Here is a 15015-nt window from a genome sequence, read left to right on the forward strand (position 1 = left end):
GATGCTCCGGAAGCACCGAAGTCCACTTTGCCCTTGCTGGAATTTCTCCTGGTGCAGTGTCTTCGGTGGTAGTGACTGGGAGAGGCGCATGTGTGTCTGAGGACCAGCCCAAGTCTGGAGGCCGCCCCTCCTGGTGCTCTGAGTTTCTGTAGTCTGTGGCTTTGGGCTTTCTATGGACTCCTGTGGTAACCACTGAGAAAAGGTGACCCATGGGCTCCTCCACTGGGTCTGGACACATCTCTCCATTTAACCACTTACTTAGGGGGTTTGGGATGGGTGGGACTCTAAGTTCTTTACTCAGAACTGTGCTGGAAAGAGCACTGGAGAGCAGCCTGGGCCCACAACACAGGCCTGATGAGCCGGTAAGGTCTGTCCCATGCAGGTCAAGTCACTTTCTTGTGCTTCATTTTCTCTGCCATAAAAGTATGGTTGTCATCACAGTGATTGCTGATTGAGGGCTTGCTCAGCACCTTTCTAGAGGCTCGAAGAATGTTCTGTGACGTTGAATCCACCATCCTACACACCCTGGGAGAGAGGTAGTGTGTTTCCATTTCACAGGTCAGCAGACTTGAGCACAGAGAGGCAAGGTAACCACTGTGAGCTAACAGCCTGGCAGGAGTGGAGCTGGGATTCAAGGCCCGGCCTGAGTGATGGTACTCTTGTATTGCATTTGCACTCTAGGGGACCCTTGCAAGGAGCTAGTAGATGTGAATGCCTTTTTGAAAAGTCAAAATTGCTGTTCTGATGGGACATACTATTCTTCCGCACCAATCAGAGTGAACTTGTGCGTGGCTGAGTATAGACCAGCCAGCATTGGACAATGGAGTCACCCCTATTTGTTGCAAGGACAGTGGTGCTGAGTGTCTATTATAGGGGTCAGTTTTTCCTGGGATCTGGTGGGATGCATTCTTCCAAGACCTGATCAGCTAAACAGTGCCTCATTATGGACATGAAGGACTCTGGACCCTGTGGTTTGGAGTGACCTTTTGAACTTGCCCAGCAACCATTATTATAATAAATACTCAAAATGAAAACTTTTGATAAAATACTGTGCCAGCCACTGTACTAAGTGTTGTATATTAATTAACGAGCTAATTCAGTCCTCACAGTGATGCCAATCCAGGCACTCTTTCCCCATATTAGAGCTGAAGAAAAAGGAGTGGAGAGATGGTGACTTGCCCACTAGAAAGTGGAGGGTTGGGTTAGAACTCAGGTCTATTTGACTCCCGAGGTTATCTGCCCAAGCACTGTCTGTCTGAATTCCACCTGGTCAGGCCAGGCAGTGAGTCTCCAGGGAACTTGAGGTGCCTGAGATCAGGCAGGAGTCCCAGGTGTGCCTGGAATCCAGACCATAGTGTGCCGGCTGCTAGGCCAGGTCACCTTCCCTTGATGGATGGGTGGGCAGGCTGCCCTGAGTCAGCAACCTTCTCCTGAGTCTAGGAGCTCAGTATGTAACTCAGCTATGTTGGTGGTAGCCTAGCTCTCAGGGTGTTTCAAAATAGAAGCTACCCCTGGAAATCTTTACTGCCCACTTCAGGACTGTTGTGGAAGGATGGAGGGTAGAGCAGCTGCATTAGGTACACAGACCTGCTATCAGAGCACAGGGCCATTGGCTTTGCCAGGATCCTGGAGCTTGAACCAGGGACTGTTCCCCTGGGCTCTTTCTTCCTGGCAAGAAAGAGAAAGTGCCATTGTGTATATGTGCGTGCGTGCGTGTGTGTATGAGTGAGCTGCTGTGTTCGCCCCCACATGTTGGGTTTTAGAGTTAGGCTTGCCTTCTGCTGGGGAAGTTGCTTTTCCTGGTTCTCAGGGCCAGGAAGAGGTGCTGTTGCTGTGATCCATGGCTGGTTTGATGCCCCTCCTATAGGCTGGTCCAGTTCTGCCCTGGCAGACCACCTAGAATGGTGTTGGTGAAACAGTGGAGCCAGAGACTTCTCCACAGTACTCTCTTCCTTAGCAGAATCCTAAGGTGATGGCAATGATGGTGATGATGATTGTGATTGCGCTGTTCCTTAGGGTCCTTTCAGGGATCTGGTGCACACTTAGACTTGGTAATCCAAGAGAGTTTAATGAAGACATCATTTGCAAAGCTGTGTACAGGGTGTCCGGTCTGGTCTGTTAACACCCTGAGGCCTGCAAGAAAGGGAGCTTCTTGGCAGGAGCTGTGACCTTGGGTAGAGGAAGGTAGTCATTGCCCATCTGAGACCCAGCAAGGAGGGAGACTCGGGGTGAATACCCCAATTTCATTCTTCCCTAAATTCCCATCTTCTGCAAGTGCCTTGCATCGATAGACTAAGCCCAATCATAAGCCCATGGATAGCAGTCCATAATGATCAGTGCTGGGGGCACAGAGCAGGGTGGAAGGAAGGAGAGTAGATCTGGAGGGGCAGACTTCCAGATGGAGGATTATGTATAGTGGATTATGGTTACCACTGCCCATTGTTGAACACTTACTCCATGCCAGACACTCCTGCTGTTCTGCCTGTTTCACTTATTCCTTGTAACAACTTCCTTAGGCCTTTCTAAAGTAGGCTTTGTTAGCCCCATTTTGTAGGTGAGCAAAATGAGACCTTAAGTATAAATGGCTTGCTCAAGATCGCATAGCCAGAAAAAGCTAGAGCTAGGGCTAGAGCTTCTGCCTGGCTGATAGCCCTTTCTGTAGTTACTATGACTGCTGCCTGGGCACTTGGATGGGCTGGGAAATACTGTGGCAGCATGGCTTCTGGTCTTCAGGTCCCAGCCCTGCCACATCCTTGCCTTTCAAGGCAGTGTTGCAACACATTTGGGTGTTTATCTGTGTTCAAGAGACTTTTGTTTTCAGCTGTTCCTAGATGAGTCTTGGAGACCCATGGGCACCTGCTCCCTGTATCAACCATTATAGTAGTTGTTGGCTCTCTAGGGGTACAAAGCTCGTCTGCCTGAATCCTTTTATTATTATTATTATTATTATTATTAATTTCTTTTTATCTTTTATTTAAAAGAGTTGGGGGTGTCAGTATGTTGCCCAGGCTGGTTTTATTATTATTATTTATTGTTATACTTAAAGTAATTATTATTACTTTTATCATTATTATTATTAATTTCTTTTTAATTTTTATTTAAAAGAGTTGGGGGTCTCAGTATGTTGCCCAGGCTGGTTTCGAACTCCTGCATTTTTGGGATTACAGGCATGAGCCACCACGCTGGCACCTGCCTGAATTGAGGGAGCTTCTGCAGAGAAAAGAGCATATTTCTCTTATGTGGGGGCTTGGTAGGTGCTTAGTGCAGGGACTGCCCTGAGCTTCCTCTTCTCAGTGGCACCTGGGGGGCAGCCCTGCCTGTTAGGCATAGGCCGAGAGTCACGGCAGGAGGAGTTCTGCCTCCTCTGGCAGGCTCGTCTTGAAACAGGCACCTCTGGTGATTCTTGTGCACACTGAAGTTAGGGAGCTTTGCCCTGTTCATGGTTTCTGGCAACGTGGCCAAGCCACCAGTGGTCACCTGGGATTGAAATGTGCTCCCGTGGACTTTGCCTGATGACTCTTACATCTCAGTATAGTCTAAATCTGTTCTTGGAATCTGTATGGACACTCTAGGTAGCCTTCTAGCATCCCTACTGCAGTAGCCTTGGAATGTGACTTGTAGACACAACCCAGCTCAATTTCAGGCATAGTGATTGGCTTTTAAAATTCTTTTTTTTTTTTTTTTTGAGAGGGAGTCTCACTGTGTCACCTAGGCTGGAGTGCAGTGGGATGATTTCAGCTCTTTGCAACCTCCACCTCTGAGGTTTGAGTGATTCTCTTGCCTCAGCCTCCCAAGTAGCTGGGATTACAGGCACCTGCCACCATGCCCAGCTAATTTTTGTATTAAAATTCTTTGTCCTTAAACAAATTAACAATGTAAACAAACAGCTTAAATAATGAAGCAGAACAAAAAATGAAAATTTGATTTGAAGTTCACTCCTTCCCTAAACTTCCTTCTCCAGAAGTGTATCTAAACCAGACCGAATTTGCAGACTGGCTTGTATCCTTCCACATGCTTTCCCATCCCTTCGTGAACACCAAAAGATGTGTAAAAAGGATTTCCTCCCATTATATGGAGTTACAAATTTTCTGACTTTTTTTTCATAGAACTATATCATAGCTAGCTTTCTATACCACCACATACATCTACCTTATTTATTTATTTAGCGAAACAGTCTTGCTCTGTCATCCAGGCCAGCGTGCAATGGCATAATCTCAGTTCACTGCAACCTCCGCCTCCTGGTTTAAGCTCGTGCCTCAGCCTCTCGAGTAGCTGGCGTTACAGGTGAGCACCACCATGCCTGGCTGATTTTTTTTTTTTTTTTTTTGTATATTTAGTAGAGGATTTTGTATATTTTGCCATGTTGGCCAGGCTGGTCTTGAAATCCTGGCCTCAAGTGATCTGCCCGCCTTGGCCTCCCACAATTACAGACATGAGCCACCCACCTTATTCTCTTTGATTGCCATGTGGTACTTCTTAGTTTGCAGGTATAGTGCCCTAATTTTTTTCATTCATTTTCCTTTTGTTGGACTTTTAAGTTGCTTCTGGGTTTTGTGTTACAAATACTGCTACAGTGAGCATTCTCATGTACACATCTTTGAGTTCCTTGGTTGCTACAGTGGGGTGAGTTCCTAGAAGTGGAATTGCTACTAGACCAGCCTGGGCAACATAGTGAGATCCTGACTGTTAAATTTAAAAAATTATTAATTTATTATTAATTTTAATTAATTATTAATTTTCTGGCTTAATTGTTTTCCAAAAAGAGTGTACCTGTAGTACTCCCACTTGGCGTGAATGAGAGTGATTGTTTTCCACACCCTCACTAACACTGGATGTTATCATCTGTGTTTTTGCCAGTTTGCTAGTTAAGTGAGCTTCCCAAACAGATGTGGCATTCACTCAACAGTGGCTCTGGGTGGCCCTTAGAATAAGTGCATGCTTAGTTTTGAGGTCAGAAGCAAACAGTGCTCACTTCTGAAGGCACTTGGTCTCCTCAGCCTGAGTTCAGCTCTCCTTAGGCTGAGGCGGGAACAGGCAGGGAGTGGGGGTCATTGCTAGTTGAGGGTCTCCCCAGCTCCCCCACTCTTGGTGGTGCTGCAACAGTGACCCTGCAGAGGGAGCTCTTACTTCCTGGTTGCCTTGTAATTTACTGAATTCCTATTGTTAGATTCCAAGGTTTTACTTTTTTCCCCACTATTAAATAATACTCTGATGCTCATTGCGCATTCACTCATCAAACACATTTATATTAAATGCCTATTATGTGCCAGGCCTTAGCATCTTTATATACGTAGCTTTTTCCCACATTTTGGGTAAATTTATGCATGACAGGCTCTGGGGGCACTTTGAGTTCAAGGGTGTGATTTGAGGGTAGGTGTATGGGGTTGGGTGGGGTGGGGGCACTGTGAGCAGAGCAGCTGTCACTGCCATGCAGCTGATGAGTCAAGAAGGATGTGTACCCCTAAGACAGAGGTTATGTAAGTGTTATGCAGACTGTGCTGGGTGTTAGATACACTATCCTTCCCCTCTGAGCTTCCAGTATGGGCTAGATTTTCATTCCTTAGCTGGAATGGGGATTGCATAATTTGTTCAAGGTCAGCCAAGGAAAGGTTGGGTAGGTAGACTGGCAGGCTGTGGAGGGGAACCAGGCTCTTCTGTCTCCTAGTGTGAATTGCTGGTTCTCAAAGCCATCAGTGACTACAGGTAGGTCTGCTCAGCCCAGTCCTACCCAGCCCTCTGTTTCCTACCAACCAGTTGAAATGAAGCCCCCACACTCAGCCCTGAAGCCGTCACTCCAGCAGAGAGGCTGTGGTTCTGTCTTTCCCAGGACACCCTCTGACTTCTGTCTGTCCAGTGCTGGCTGCTTTGCCGATGCCAGATGGCCCTGCTTCATGCGCAGCCTCTAGAGGCTCTGCTTGTGAAGGCCCCTGTGGGGTGGATGCTGCAGAGACAGCTGTGTGTCAGTAGCCAACTGTACAGACTGTGATTTGGAACAGATCCGGGGAAGGAGTGGCTGGGAGGGGCCAGGGCCAAGGTTCAGCCTTCAAGTCAGTGCCCTGGCAGGGTGTTAATGAAAGCACATTGCCGACTTTTCTTTCCTCCAGTCCTCACCTTTAGAAAACTAATACAGATTATTATTTCTACCATAAGATTGTCTCTGAAATGGGTTTGAGAGCTGTGTAAAAATGGGCATTTTGGGGGTGCTGTTTGTAGCTGAAAGAAAGCTGAACTGCAGGGAGTGGCAGAGCTGTCTCAGGCCTTCCTTAGTGCTGTCAGATCAGTGTAGCAGGGGATGGGCCAAAGTGCACACAAAGCAGGAGTGGAAGCTACCACTCCCTGGCAGTTGGGCGCCTTTAGTGAAAGGGTGAGTCAGCCTCTAGCTGTCCTTGGTGGTATCCCCTCAGGCCCAGGAGTGTACTTGATTCCATTCAGCCAGTGGTATCTGTGCGTTTTCCCTGCCAGGTGCTGTGCTGGGGAGAATGCTTACCTGGGGACCCAGAAGGGAGAGATTATGCTTCATCGTCTGTATTCAAGGAGATGGGGAAGAGAGCATGACCCACAGATGAGAAAGCCAGCCTCCAGCATGGTCACAGTGAGGCGTTGGATAAGGATATGTTTTAGGGAACCAGCAAGTTCACTTGTGTGCTGTTGGTACCAACTGTATGAAAATGTGTGGTACCCCACAGCCCCAGAAGAGCCTGGCCATGTCAGAGCTGCTAGAGGCCCCAGGTGGGGTCCTGCCTGCTCTTCTGAGCTCTGCTCTCTGATTACCTTGTCCTTGGTTGGTAATCTCCTTAGTGGCCTTGTACTTTAGGCTGATGTTTGCTGTGGGTGGGGTGCTTTTTGACTGGTGGCTGTGCTTGTTGGGTTTTGGGGATTAGCGATGGGAGAGGGCATTTGGGGAACATTAAATGGATGAGTATTCTGCCTTTATCCTGAGCGGGGATATCCTGAGCAGATGTGAAGGCTACTGTGTCTGGGAGGTGTCTCTTCTGTGGGATCAGGGGAGAATTGTGGGGAAGGCTCTGGCTCCTAAGGTCCAGGGAAGTCTTAACTGACCTACAGATATTATGACTGGACTGCTTCTCCTTCTGCCTCCCCAACCCCCTCTCCTGGCTGAGTTTGTGGCTCAGCTGGGAGGGGTAGCACTGAAGCGGGGTGTTTGGTCCACTGATGGCTTGTTAATCCTCTCAGGTGGAGAATGTTCTGGGCCCTTTGCTGGTATGTTCTGTATCTGCCCTGGGTTACCTTGCCTCAGATTTCAATCCAGAGTTGTTTTCCTAGGAAGGGGTCAGGCAAAGGGTATTTCTTAAGGATCTGGTGGGTGGTTTCCTGGTCTATCCCTGGGGTGGATGTACCTACAGGGTGAGTTTGGGAGGGGGGAACACGTAGGGAGAAGGAAGGCCCCAGACTTGAAAGAGCCAGTGGCGGGCAGTGTGAAATGGATCATCCCCCCTCATCTCTCTACCCTGATCCTAATGTGAGCTGACCTGCCCATGGTTCCAGCCCGATCATGTGCAAGAAATAACACAGCAGTGACAAAAATAGGACAGAGTCAACAGCTTGCTCCTCTTCTGTGCTCTGACACAAAAGTGAGCTGGGATAAAATTAACAAAGCATCTGGAAAAAGGAAAGTAGGACCTGGATCACAGCTTCACAATTTAAAATTGTAGAAGTTTATACTGTTTCTTTTACAACATACTCAGTGAGTCTGTGGCCTCCTGCAATGCCTTTGCAGTTAAAGCCTTGCTCAAGAATGCAACTTCATTTGTGATATTGTTCCCTTGGGATCATTGGAACCCCTTTTTAGTGGGCTCCCTCCCACTAGCCAGGAGCAAGTCATGCATGTGTTTATTTGTGTGAGTAAATATACATGTAACTTCAGATGGTGTATATGCAGATGCATTTGATAATTCAGGTATACTATATTTTAAAAATGAATGGAACGATCCTTCTGGTTAGTTGAGACTAATGATTCTAGGGATGGAGAAGGTACAGGAGATGAGGCTTTCTCACACATGACCCTCTCTCCTCCTGGGCAGAGCACACAGTATACAGTCCCAGATTAGGATTTTAATCCTGTGTACACAGCATATACAGCATGCCAAAGCAAAGGCTTCCAGGGATGCAGTGTGGTCCTTAGGGCAAAGACTATTTGAGTTGCTCTCCTTCCTTGAACACTGAGGTGCTTAATAAATGTTTATTGATTGACTTAGTGATATGTAGCAATCCCAAGTAGTCCTTTGATGGTTGGTTTTTAAAATAAAGTCATACTGGAGCTTAATAAATGTTTAATTTATTTGGAGGAAGTAGTTGGGTTTTTTCCATGTGAAGAGCTGCCACATTGGTTAGGTTTTACTGTATTATCTGTTAGAAATATGAAGTGGGTTCCCATAAAGTCCAAAAGTTTTGGGAGAAATTGGGTCCATCCTGGCATATAGTAGGTACTCCATAAATATTTGTTGAATGAATGAAATCAGAGCCACATGGAAAATGGTGTTTCCAAGAAAAGCTCTGATTTCTGTTTGGTGCATTTAATGTCCTAGTAGCTGATATTTTGTAAGAGGATATGTTTTATTGGCAAGAGTCCTGCAATTCAGTACAGTCACTGGCTCATGGGTATGTGTCTTTGACAGTTTATTCATTAAGCAAATATTTCCTGACTCCTGCTATGTTCTGGGCCTGGGCTCAGTCCTGAGGATGCTGAGGAGGAGAGGTCTAACGTGTTGATCCTCCTTCAACAAAGACTCATTGAATGCCTCAAGCTCTGGCCACAAAATGAAGGACAAGACAGTGAAGGCTTCTTGGCCCACACCTGGGAGGATAAGCTACCTGGAAGTCTTAGTGCTAGGTGATTTCTATTGGTTGCTAATTATATCTAATAATTTTTACTGATGGAAAACTTCATTTCCCTAATTCCCAATGTATTTATTCTGGTGATTCTTTTATCGTAGCAGAAGATGGCTGTGCCACCCACGTATGCCGATCTTGGCAAATCTGCCAGGGATGTCTTCACCAAGGGCTATGGTGAGTGTTGCAGAGAGGGGGTGCCTTTCAGCTAACAGACCAAGTTGGCATGTTTGATACTTGACCGATAACTGTTTAGGAGACCTGGGTAGGTCAGGTGTTCAGAACTTTCATGTGAGGGAAAGAAGAAGCCGCCTGTAGTGAGTGAAGCAGTTTTGGTTCTGCACCTAGTTGGACGGGCTCCCGCATTGGTGCTGTCAAGTGGATATTCTTGTTTTCTTTTCCAAGTGTGGAGCAGCCCTGTGGAAGCTGCTGCAGTGGAGCGCGGCTTCTATATTTAGCCTGTGCTTAGGCACATGCCCACGAGGCCCTGTGACCGAGTCTGCCAGCTGTCAGGTGTCTTCTTCTCAGTCCTTGCTGGGAGTGCAGGTGGGGCCCAGGTGGGCCTGTGCCCATTCTGTCTGCTGCTGTTCTGTGGCAGCTGAGCTCTTCACATGAGCAACAGCAGAGACTGGGTGCTCTCAGCCCTTGTGGCAGGAGCGTGCTTCTTTTAAAAAAGCATTTTGAAGCAACCGTGAGGGAGGCAGAGATGCTGTTCTCTAGTTAGTTATTTAACCTATTAAAAGTTACCTTTTCTTTCTTTAGGATTTGGCTTAATAAAGCTTGATTTGAAAACAAAATCTGAGAATGGATTGGTAAGTAGTCCAACCCACGTGGAACATTAGCATTTATTTTTTTTTTTAAGAAGATTTTAGATTCAGGGGGTACATGTGCAGGTTTGTTATATGAATGTATTGTGTAATGGTGAGGTTTGGGCATCTAGTGTACCCATTACCCAAATAGCGACCATTGTATGGAACATGGGTATTTGTTGTAGATCAGAAATAATTGTCATGACCTGGCTGGCAAACCCAAAAGAAGGTATTAAAAAAAAAAATTCTGGCAGTTTATGGTTGTCACATTCAGTGCATCCTCTACATGATGGGTGGTCCAGGGGAACCATGCCAATAGGCCCCCAATTCAGCAGTGGGTAATACTCAGAGGAGAATGGGGGCAGGTCTCAGTTTTAGTTTTCCTTATGCTTCTTATTTTCAAATTCACCTGTGTTCAACCACGTAAGAGTTTTTAACGTAATCTTAGTAGTCCCTTCTAGATTGTGAATGCAATAATTGTTGGAAGGAAGAAGTTTCTTTGGCTCAATGCTTTTTCTCTATACCGGGCTGGAGCCAAGATAGAAGGGTGATGCTTTCCTGTCCAGACTGAAGAGTTACGGGGAGGAAGGAAGCTGTCTGCTGACCATGAATTCCCTATAAGATTTCTTTACATAGTAGGCTCCTTGACTCCCATCTGTACTTTAAATATCTATTTGAATGTAGAGTTAGCCTTTGCTTGCGCCTCCCCCCTCCCCCGATTCAGGGCAGAAAGGCAAGTATAGTTGGTAAGGAGTGGAGTGAAGTCATTGAGTGCTGTGGTGCAGTCTGTGCCTCTCTCTCTCCTTTGAAGGAATTTACAAGCTCAGGCTCAGCCAACACTGAGACCACCAAAGTGACGGGCAGTCTGGAAACCAAGTACAGATGGACTGAGTACGGCCTGACGTTTACGGAGAAATGGAACACCGACAATACACTAGGCACTGAGATTACCTTGGAAGATCAGGTAATGGCTACTGTGAAAAGATGCGGACTTATTAATTCACATCTGCTGGCCTGCCTTGTGACTAAACCTACTGGCAAATTTCTTTTCTGTTCAGCTTGCACGTGGACTGAAGCTGACTTTCGATTCATCCTTCTCACCTAACACTGGGTAAGATTCTCCTCCTTCTTCTCCACAAGGATGTTCTCTGATGTTGCAGGTGGTGGAAGCCCTCTGTGACAAAATGTTTTGGGGGCTGATAATAACTAAAATATGGTCTCCAAGACCTGATGATTTAAGTCCTCTGGTTTTCATTTGGTCCCAGGGGACGTATCCACATATACGCATTAACAGACTATGCTATAATGAGTACTTCCTAATTCAGGATTGGTATTTACCCAATGAAGTGCCACCTATGCTTGGCCCTGTGCCCATCTGGGGATCCAAGGGTGCCCAGGCCATGACTGTTACCCCTCAAGGAGCTCACTTTCTAATATAGGATTTGGACCAGTGTTTAGCACTGTTTTGTAGTAAGATCCTGCATTATGTTAGTGTTCTCCTGGCTTCAGCCATGGAGGCTGCAGGATTTCTGGTTCACTAATAGCCATTTCATGTGAGTTAGGCTGCTGGTGATGTAAGTGGCCATGGCCAAAGGGCAGTGGGTGACATTTGGAAGCAGAACCTAACTGGTCACTGTTTCCAGCCTCGTTTCTTCAGGCGTGGAGGCCCTTCTCCCAGCTTACTGCTTAGGGACACTGAGACCCTGTGGGTTTAACTGCAGGGTGGCTCCTGAGGCTGCACTTTCCCCAGGTCTTCTGGCCACAGATTTATTAGGCTTGTTAGTTCTTGACCTATCAGCTGGCAAGCTAGCATTTTGGTCTGCCTCAACTCCTGGGTGCTTTTCAGAGTACCTAGAAGGAATCATTCTTTTTTAGAGTACACCTTTGGATTTTTCCACTCAGATTGGTAGGTCTTCTAAACCTGGGGAAGGTTGTTTTGTATACTGATGATGGGATCAAAGGCATGTACTGAATTTCAATTTTTAAAAGTTGTAGTAAGGGGTCAGGTGAGTAGCTCCCACCTGTAATCCCATCACTTTAGGAGCCTGAGATGGGTGGTTCGCTTGAGTTTGAGACCAGCCTGGGCAACATGGTGAAACCCCATCTTTAATAAAAATACAAAAATTAGCCAGGCATGGTGGTACGTGCCTGTAGTCTCAGCTACCTGGGAGGCTGAGGCACAAGGATCACTTGAACCTAGGATGCAAAGGTTGCAGTGAGCTGAGATAGTGCCACTGCACTCCAGCCTGGGCTACAGAGAGAGACTCTGTCTCAAAAAAAAAAAAATGTGGTAGGGTATACATATACAGCTTAGTATCTTTAAGTGTGTAGTTAAATGGCATTATGAATTTTTCAGTTTTGCCATTTCATATAATTTTTTTTCTCTCTTTTTTCCTTTTCAACAAATATTTATAAGAAGGAGGATCTACCAAGTCCAGACCTGTGCTGGGTGTGTGGTGCCCACAAGTGACTGGGCACACAAGGTTCCTACCCTCTAGAGATGTCTTTTTATAGCCTGGCTGTAGATGATCTGAAGAGACCATTGACTGGGGGCTGATTTACTCCTGTTCCTCCTCTTTGCTGCAGCTTCTCCTGTCAGAAGCACTGCCTTCTTGGAATGCTTGTGCACTTCCCCCCAGGAACCCTGTCATGATATCAGGAAGTTCTCCAGAGAGATTCTGCCTCCCTGGCTCAAGGGATCCTCCTTCCTCAGCCTCTCCAGGAGCTGGGACTACAGGTGTCTGCCATCACCCCTGGCTGATTTTTATATTTTTGATAGAGACAGTGTTTCACCATGTTGCTCAGGCTGGTCTTGAACTCCTGAGCTCAAGTGATCTGCCCACCTTGGCTTCCCAAAATGTTGGGGTTATAGATGTGAGCCACCACACGCACTTTCAAATGGTAATTTTCTATTGCCATCCTTCCTTAACTTGTTAATTGAGTTTCTACTGTAAGGGTGAGCTCTTCCTTCTTCCCCATGTATTTATTCAATCAGTTATTTATTTGTGTTTATTTAGGTGCATGGACATTTACTCTATGGGCAATAATCCATACTGTCATTTATTTTGTTGCTCAAATTGTCCCAGATATGGCCATTAGGAGAATATATCCTGTGTGCTTTTTGACTAATCTCTGTCATTTTTCAGAGCATGTCTTTATTTCTGGTTTCAGAAAGTGTACCATGCTTATCTAGTACTTGTTTTTCCCCAGTCCTGCCATCTACCATTTCTTCAAGGAGCTTTGGTTCTTTTTTTTTTTTTTAATTCTTTTTCTTTTCTTTCTGTAATTTTTCATTTTTAGAGATGGGGTTTCACCATTTTTGCCAGGATGGTCTCGATCTCCTGACCTCGTGATCACCCTGCCTTGGCCTCCCAAAGTGGATTATGGGCGTGAGTCACTGCGCCCGGCAGAGCCTTGGTTCTTTATGTTGGAGAATGGTGTTTAGAAGCTAAGATTGTGGATGCTAGGTGTACATATTGCTACTGGGTATTTGGGGAAAGTTCTGATGATGTATGATGGAGATTAGAAATGAAAGCTGGCTTTCCAAAGTGACTGAAGGTACAGCCTCAGAAAACACCTGGCTCCCAGGATGAGCTGAGTGTAGACCACATCTGGATGAGGCTGCAGACCTCAATAAGAACCAGCAGTCACCACTGGGTGTCTACCACAAATAAATACTGCTTGTTAACCACAAATCAGTCAGGCCTCTCTCGGGTGCTTGTCAAATTAGCACTACTGTTGAAATTGCTTAAAAATAAATCCCAGTGGCTGGGTACAGTGGCTCCCGCCTGTAATCCCAGCACTTTGGGAGATGGAGGTAGGTGGATCACGAGGTCAGGAGTTCAAGACCAGCCTGGCCAACATGGTGAAACCCGTCTCTACTAAAAGTACGAAAATTAGCCAGGCACGATGGCAGGCAACTGTAATCTCAGCTACTAGGAAGGCTAAGGCAGAATTGCTTGAACCTAGGCAGCAGAGGTTGCAGTGAGCTGAGATCGCACCACTGCGCTACAGCCTGGGTGATGGAGTGAGACTCTGTCTCAAAACAAAACAAAACAAAATCCCAGGAATGTCTGAAAGAGGAAGACTGCACAGACATGGTTTGCAGTGTTAGAAAGAGAACTGGAGAAAAGCCTGAGCCCAGCACTGCTGTTTCTCTGGGGGATCCTGTGTCCTGGCCAGAATCCAATGAGACTGGGTGGGGGTGCCATGTAAACTGGTATAGGTGGTACACACCACTGGTCAGAGGCCCTGCCATGGGCATCATACTTTGTGATCAGCAGCACTTTTTATTAAAAATAAGAAAGGAGGTGGTTAGAAGATGCTGATTTTATATTTCTTGATCTTCTTCCCTTTCTAAATGTCAACTTCTCAACAGCTGTCTAATCATAAGTCATCCCATCAAGTCTGGTGCCAATCAGATACTTGGCCAAAACCCAGGCTTCTTTCACTGAAGAGCAGGCAAATGAAGATAGGTTTCTTTTTCTTTTTTCTTGAGAGTCTTGAGCTCTGTTGCCCAGGCTGGAGTGCAGTGACTTGATTTCAGCTCACTACAATCTCCACTTCCCGGGTTCAAGCAATTCTCATGCCTCAGCCTCCTGAATAGTTGGGATTGCAGGCACATGCCACCATGTCCTGCTAATTTTTGTATTTTTGGTAGAGACAGGGTTTTGCCATGTTGCCCAGGCTGGTCTCAAACTCCTGACCTCAAGTGATCTGCCCTCCTTGGAATGTTGGGATTACAGGTGTGAGCCACTGTGCCTGACCGGTTTTGAATTTTTCTTATTGAAAGATAATTTGTTTGGTCATTAATCTTTTCCTTCAAAGCTTGCCAAAATGTATAGAAGTAACTTGAACCAAGTTGAGGTTCCAAGGCATAAGTTTCATTGTCACTTGTTCTGCTGGTGAGCAGGGTTTGTGCACCTACCCTCAACTGCTGAGGGAGCTGAGCGACCAAAGAAAGAGACTGACAAATCCAGTTTCTTAGAAACATTTAATAGGGACTTACAAATGGACGTGATGTATCAGGCAGCCAAGAGACAGTAGATCCCTGTACTCATCCTTCGGAAAGTATTCTTTATTTTTATTTTTTATTTTATTTTTGAGATGGAGTTTTATTCTTTTTGCCCAAGTTGGAGTCCAATGGTGTGATCTCAGCTCACCTCAACCTTCACCATGCCCGGCTAATTTTGTATTTTTAGTAGAGATGGGGTTTCTTCATGTTGGTCAGGCTGGTCTCCATCTCCTGACCACAGGTGATTTGCCTGCCTCAGCCTTTCAAAATGTTGGGATTACAGGTGTGAGCCACCATGCCCACCCCCTCAGAAAGTATTCTTTATATAGCAAGCTTATTTAT

The 15015-nt window shown here is 46.1% G+C and overlaps 1 protein-coding gene across 8 annotated transcripts in view; it reads left to right on the forward strand.

The window, feature by feature from the left end:
- The window catches only part of VDAC1 (voltage dependent anion channel 1), a 31946-nt gene that overhangs the window by 2729 nt on the left and 14202 nt on the right, over positions 1-15015 (forward strand). For 2 of the 8 annotated variants that reach the window (XM_035290848.2, XM_035290847.3), the window contains exons 2-6: positions 8637-8851; positions 8955-9027; positions 9613-9662; positions 10471-10623; positions 10718-10770. In XM_035290848.2, coding sequence (XP_035146739.1) covers positions 8961-9027; positions 9613-9662; positions 10471-10623; positions 10718-10770 — 323 coding nt within the window. In that variant the 5' untranslated portion in view covers positions 8637-8851; positions 8955-8960. The remainder of the gene's footprint in view (positions 1-8636; positions 8852-8954; positions 9028-9612; positions 9663-10470; positions 10624-10717; positions 10771-15015) is intronic. The other 6 variants (XM_078364837.1, XM_035290850.3, XM_035290846.3 and 3 more) reach the window with 3 other exon arrangements.

The sequence above is a fragment of the Callithrix jacchus genome, chromosome 2, assembly GCF_049354715.1.
Source record: "Callithrix jacchus isolate 240 chromosome 2, calJac240_pri, whole genome shotgun sequence".
Lineage (NCBI taxonomy): Eukaryota > Metazoa > Chordata > Mammalia > Primates > Cebidae > Callithrix > Callithrix jacchus.